This window comes from Buceros rhinoceros, unplaced genomic scaffold, assembly GCF_000710305.1.
Source record: "Buceros rhinoceros silvestris isolate BGI_N320 unplaced genomic scaffold, ASM71030v1 scaffold6825, whole genome shotgun sequence".
Classification (NCBI taxonomy): domain Eukaryota; kingdom Metazoa; phylum Chordata; class Aves; order Bucerotiformes; family Bucerotidae; genus Buceros; species Buceros rhinoceros.
In genome coordinates, this window is record NW_010413335.1 from 34,736 (window position 1) to 41,084 (window position 6,349).

General features: G+C 49.7%; 1 protein-coding gene across 1 annotated transcript in view; it reads right to left on the bottom strand.

Annotated features, from left to right (window-relative positions):
• The window catches only part of LRP5 (low density lipoprotein receptor-related protein 5), a 92,577-nt gene that overhangs the window by 23,538 nt on the left and 62,690 nt on the right, over nucleotides 1-6,349 (bottom strand). Inside the window, exons 11-13 of the mRNA XM_010136682.1 lie at nucleotides 5,555-5,757; nucleotides 3,112-3,323; nucleotides 1,007-1,197 (exon numbers count right to left, since the gene is read on the bottom strand). Of these exons, the coding sequence (XP_010134984.1) occupies nucleotides 1,007-1,197; nucleotides 3,112-3,323; nucleotides 5,555-5,757 (606 nt within the window). The remainder of the gene's footprint in view (nucleotides 1-1,006; nucleotides 1,198-3,111; nucleotides 3,324-5,554; nucleotides 5,758-6,349) is intronic.

Sequence of the window (6,349 nt, forward strand, 5' to 3'; positions counted from 1 at the left end):
GATGAAAGACATGGGCTGCTTTACCTCCCCAGCTCCAGCTTCATGCTTTTACCCCCTTTCTGGCAGCAGAGACCAGAGTCTGATCTTGAGTCAGTTTTAGGTGCTCTAAAGTGAACTGTCCTTAGAAAAAAGTCAACAATTTTCTCCTGGTTTAGTTCACTGAAGGGAAGGGTGTGACTACATGACCAGAAGAGAAGAGCCATCAAAAATGTGAGAATCAGCCTTTTATGGCAGATGCCAATCACTTGGACAGTCCCGTTTCTACTCCCTCAACACCAGCTCACGTCTCTCTGCATTCCCTGCAGGAGTTTCATTTCTTGACACACACATGACGATGAGAGACCAAATCCCAGGTCAGAAAGGTTGGCTGCTCTGGGCTCTGCTGCTCACCAGATGGGTTCCTTCCCTTCTTCAGTGCTATCGAGTGCGTTTAGAAGCCAGAGGTGAACAGCGCTCTCCAAGCCCCGCGTGCTGCGGACGTGGAGTAAGGCTCTATTTTACTAATAGGGCAAACTGCAGTGAGGTGACGTCTCCTCACTGCTTTGCAACGCTGGTATTTCAGATGTGCTGCCTTGTCATCTGTCTAAGGAAGCCATTACCCTTCTGTCTGTTTTTCAGTCCACCTTGACTTAATAAGCTGAGAACTCCAGAGAAAGAAAAATTGAAGAGTTGTGCAAACTTTTCAAACCATAAGGAAAGAAAAAGGGCACGGGGGAGGTGATTTAGGGGTTCCATGACTGGCAACACCTATTTAAATCTGACCTTGCAAGAGCTGCTTTCAGAACACACCAAAAGTCAAACAGCTCTCTTGGAGGGTGGCGATCATTACAGACATGCTTATTCCAATCCCATCAAAGACGGGAGCCCGTCAGCAATTGCTGCCACGCCTGCCTACACAGGACTGGCAGTGGTGGAGACAGAAGTCCCTGGGGTCAGCATCAAAGGGGGAACAATGTCCTACACACACACGGGCTCCGCTCCGCATGTTTAATTGCATTCCACATACCTGACAAGTCACAGCTTTCGATGCGCTTCAGATCTGCGTCCACCCAGAAAAGCTTTCCGAGTTTGTTGTCAACCACCAATGCTACTGGCCGGATTAACCCAGTTGTGAAAAGCACTTCTCTCTCTGTGCCGTCAAGGGCTGCACGCTCAATCTTGGGAGCTCGCTCTTGCATGTTGGTGAAGTACATGTACCTGAGAACAAAGACACCAGCTGCTTGACTGAGAGCTTCAGAAGGGGCAACTCGCCTTTGCCCACAGGTTCTGCGTAGGGAGTGGGAATGGTTTACACAGGGATAACCACGGAGACTGTGGCTCCCAGCTTCAAAGATCCAGATCTGGCAGCTGCAGAACCCCAGACATTTGCTAACTGGCATCCTGGGACAGCTCGGAATTAACAGCAGTTGTCCTTAGTCCGCCAGGCCATGAAACGCCTCAGCGCGGCTGCGCTGGCAGCACTGCTCCAACAGGGAAGGGGGGGCAAGAGACCAGCATGGATTTGCTGCAGCCATCCTCAGGCAGAGCTGTCCCCGCCGTCAGTCAAAGCCCAGCCACTCTTTCTGACAAAACCCCAGTAACCGCCAGCTCCTCTCCGCCTGCGCTGCCTTCCTCCTCGGCAAGGAGAAGCTCCTACCAAACTGAGAGGAGCAAAGATCACAGAAGGAAGAGCAGCTGAGGACGGCATGCTGCTGATGTGGTAGTCCCAGGAATTCCTCCTATCTGCCTGAGCCAGGTCAGCTGCAAGCAGAGGCAGTCTCTGCCCTCCCTCCTGCGCGGGGAAAAAGGGGCTTGTGCACCCCCAGGATGCGCTAATTGCTCCCTCAGGGAGAAGGGCACTATTTTTCGGTGGTGGATAACACACAACCAGTGCAGTGGGCTGCACGGCTGCACTGCCTCTCCTGGGGGCACACGGAGGAGAGGCAGCAGCCAGAACGTGCAGCCAAGGGAGAGGTGGAGGGAGGGACCTCTGGAAGTACGGCAGAAGTTCAGCACAAAGATCACAGCTCTCCCCCATCTCCTCCTCCTTTAACTTAAAACCAGATTTATCTTTAAATCATTTAAAACCCCCGAGTTCTAGTCATCAACAAACCCAAACTCCTATTTTAATGGTGGAAGCAGATAAACTTTTATATAAGACACATCCTACGTCCAAGCGACTCGGTGGCAGTAAGTTCAGAATCTGTCCTCTAAGCGCTCTCTTCCCCCCAGCACACAGATCAGTGCAGAGTACACTGGGTAGTGTACAAAATGCCAACACTATAAATGATCCGACAGTCTCCAGGTACTACTGTACCCGCACCCTTACAAAACACGGTCATTCACCACCCGTCAAACACATCGTGAGCCATTCAGCAGCAAACTGGGACTGAGCATCTAGCTTATCTAGGAGAACAGTAAAGGACCGTCTTTGCCCTCTGGGGATGAAGCCACTAACCCTTCACAGCGGGGATGGGGTCTGCTGCATCTGACCAAACCAGCTGTGCAGCGAAACACCACTCGTTCTGCCCGTGGGAAACCACTCCAGAGCATCCTCCCTGCTTTAAGCCATTTCGGAAGTTTCTGAGATACTCATCGAGGCAGAACTAACTTAAAACTGAACAGAACGTAGGGGGTTGGTTTGTTAACGGTTAACTTTACACCATTACATTAGTTTACTACACTTTGTACTATTACATTAGCAGGAGTAGTTGTAGAGCCCTTTTTTCTCCTGGAAGTACTCATTTTGTGATGACCAAAGGTTTACGAGCCAGATCTCCAGCAGATGTGACCGCAGCGCAAGCTCTCCTCTTCCTCCTATCAGGTGGCGGGGCTGGGCACTCACACAGCCCACGCGGTGAGCTGCGCTTGCTTTGCTTTCCCCACCTGGGTTAGTTCCTCACTATAACCGGGTGAACCTCTAAGTCATCAGACTGGAGGAGGCAGCGAAGGAGAGAGCAGGAAGAGAGAGGTGGATACCTTCAAACGCCGCGTTCGGACAAGCAGTCCCCTCCGTCCTCAACAATCACATACGCCAACATTCTCCTTTTTAAAACACGTGGATGCGACCCCAGCTTGCCCCACACACCCAGCCCGAGCGCGCTCTGTCCCAGGGAGGGAAAGGACTCTCACCCCCGCTCGGCGTTCACCACGATGGCTCGGGGCCTGTCGTGATCGCCCCGCAGCACCATCCCGATGGACTCGCCGTTCAGCCTGTGGACGTTGACTGAATTTGTGGCCTCACAGGTCCAGTACAAGGTATGGCTGTAGATGTCGATGCTGAGGTCATGCGGCTGCTTCTCCGGGTTCTGGCTTTGGTTTGGAGTGCTCATGACAGTGAAAGGCTGCAAGACAACGCAATTTCCAGTAATCACTCTCGATTGTTGAAGGAAGAACACCGATGGCACACAAAGCATGGCTTACCTACCCGATGGTCCAGAGACACCTAAAACCACCCACAGGGAAACAACAAACCAAGAAATGTGATAAAGCTTAACAAAAAAAGGTTTGATTCAAACTGTGGATTAGAGGAAAAACATCTGGACAATAAGACTACACAGAACTCTCTAGAAAGCAGTTACGGGGCCTCCTATGAGCAGAATTAATTAGCAGGTGATGGAAGAAAACAACAGTGAATGTTTATGCAGGGAACAACCTTGAACAAAACAAGGCAAGGGACGACAGCCCTCTGGCCAGAGCTGCACTGCTAAGGCAGCTGAACAGATCTCTCTCTCCTGCCAAAGCTCCTTATTTATTTATAGTGTAGTAGATACTTATTTTCTCTTAAGTCCCGGCTTCTCTTAAAAACTACAATCTTTTAATGAAACCTGGTTCTGCTTGCTCACATGTCGAACGGCGACAGCTCTGCCTCCCACCCACAGGCACAGCATTACCTTGCTTTCACCCCCGTGTCTTTGGGACGGGCCTTACCCCTCCCGGTCCAACTAACAGCGTATTGACCAGACCTTTCAACTTTATTTGAGTGCTCTTCGAGGAGCACTAGAGCGCAGAGAAACAATTACTAAAGGAAAACAATTTTTCTGTTGTTTGTTTAACAATTCACAGGCTCCGCTAGCCAGTCCCAGCGCTACTCCCACCGTCGAGGTAGCCTTCAAAGGCGACTGTTCCTGGTGAAATGAGAAGGGTGAGGGGAAAGCAGTGGCTTCCCTAAGGGTGCTAATGTGGCGCTCACAATCCAAACACGGAAACAGCGCCAGAGAAAGCTCACGCGGGTCAAGAAAGCTGAAGGCACCAGTCCGTGCTCAGCTTCAGCCACGCCAATCACCCCGCACAGCACCACTTGTGAAAGTTGTATTTCCACCGTTGTCTTAAGCCTCCAAGTTCTGCACAGTGATATACAGGGTGTTTTCTTTTTATATCAAGCTTTATCCCTATTTTGTCTTGACAGGGTGCCTAGAAATAAAAATCTACCCTTCTTGTCCTGAAATCAAAGGTAACATTGCCCAGGTATGAAATTCACATGCATCATCTGCAAACAGCAAGATTTAGCAAAATTAAGAGAATATCGTTAGTGAAAATTGGAAAGTCACGATTTGCAAGGGATCCACATCTTCAAAGCTGTGTGACCACGGCAGAGGAAAACACAGAGCAAATGACTCTCCGCTGCAATTTGCACCTAGCAAGTACCAAAGCACAGCTACGCTGCATCAATTAGCACCTCGCACAAGCCCAAAAAGCAAGAGCAAAACTTCTTCAAAATTCATCGGCAAGCCAGCTGGCTGCTCATCCCAGCACACCTCCTCCCAGTCTGGAAAGAAATGGCCCACAAATAAAATTGTCACCCCTTCTTCAAAGCAAACAGCTCCTCCGAGTCCCTCGATGCACGAAGAGCCCAGTCCCGTTCCAGTGGTACCATCTCACCCTGTTTAGACACGACTGCCCGGGGACGAGGACAACGTGACTCGCCCGTTCCCCATTTCGGTTACGTTCCTACGCAACCCAACGTTTTAAAGCATCTGTTCCCTCGCCTGGCAGTAACGTTGGGTTAACACTAACGCTGCCTGGAGGAGCAGAGCACTTCTTCCCACCGCTGTGTGACGGAACAACGTCCCCAGCTCAGTAAAACGATGGAGTACGTGGATAAGCCAAGCCCTATCATCAGACTCGGCAGTCAACTCTACACTCACTCGGGGTTTAACACAGCTTGGAGAGCGGAGAGTTCTCGTTCTGAGAGAGCTCTACAAGGATGACAATATCACTTGACGGGCACACGCAATACTGATTTTAGAGGTCAGTTTACCTGTCCTGAGTGGAAATTGTGAATCTGCCTTACTTCAGCGCCCACCCTTAACTGCAGACTGCAGCTCAAGGCTGGGAGTTTCAGATACATGTGATGTACTATACTCTACTACACTTTGTGTATAAATTAAAAACACACTCCTAAAAGTCTTTAGTAATTTTCACATATAAATATAACATACATGAATAAGTGCTGGCAGGAGTAAAGTTTAAACCGAAGACTCCTTGGTGCAGGTGATGGAAGGGGAAAGCCAAGCGTAAAGTACAGAGCACACAAAAAGAGCGACAGAAACCTACAGAGACCATGTAAACTTGCCTGCGTGCCATCATCTTTGGCTCTTTTTATAATATTCTGACGTCCATCCACCCAGTAGATGAATTTATCCAGGGGATCATAATCAATCGCCTTGACGTTCCTCAGACCGTGCATAGGCAGGATGATGTCCGGACTCTGCTGATCATCTGGGATCATCCGGCTAATTGCAGACTTCTGGCTAAACAACAGGAAACTGGCAGGGGCTGAAACAAGCCAGACGAGTGTGTAAGAAAATGCAACACGCACGGTCAAAAACACATACTCACAGACGACGAAGAACATTCAGGACAACCCTCCCCACCCCCGAGAGACAATTATATTCACAATGAAAACGACGGTAATTCATAATTGGAGAGGAATTGGAGTGGAAAAGGTTTCTTTGTGTCCTTCTGGAGGGTAAATGTGCACGCTCGCACGCAGGAAGTATTTCTTTTTCATATTATAAAATAAGTATTTTCCCCATATGGAGACAATTACACCAGCGACAGTGGGTAACACAGCCAAAAAAAAACCTGGGAAAAAGGTTTTCCCAGGTTCTCCTGCCACAGGTTCTCCTGCATTATCGAAATCGTTCAGGCTGTAAAAGGCCTTGAAGAACATCAAGTCCAACCATTAATCTAACACTGCCAAGCCCGTCACTAACCCCTGTCCCTCAGACCACATCTACACGTCCTTTCAACCCCCCAGGGATGGGGACTCCACCTCCGCCCTGGGCAGCCTGGGTCAGGCCGGGACAACCCTTTTGGTGGATGGATTGTTTTTCATGTCCAACCTAAACCTCCCCTGGCACAACCT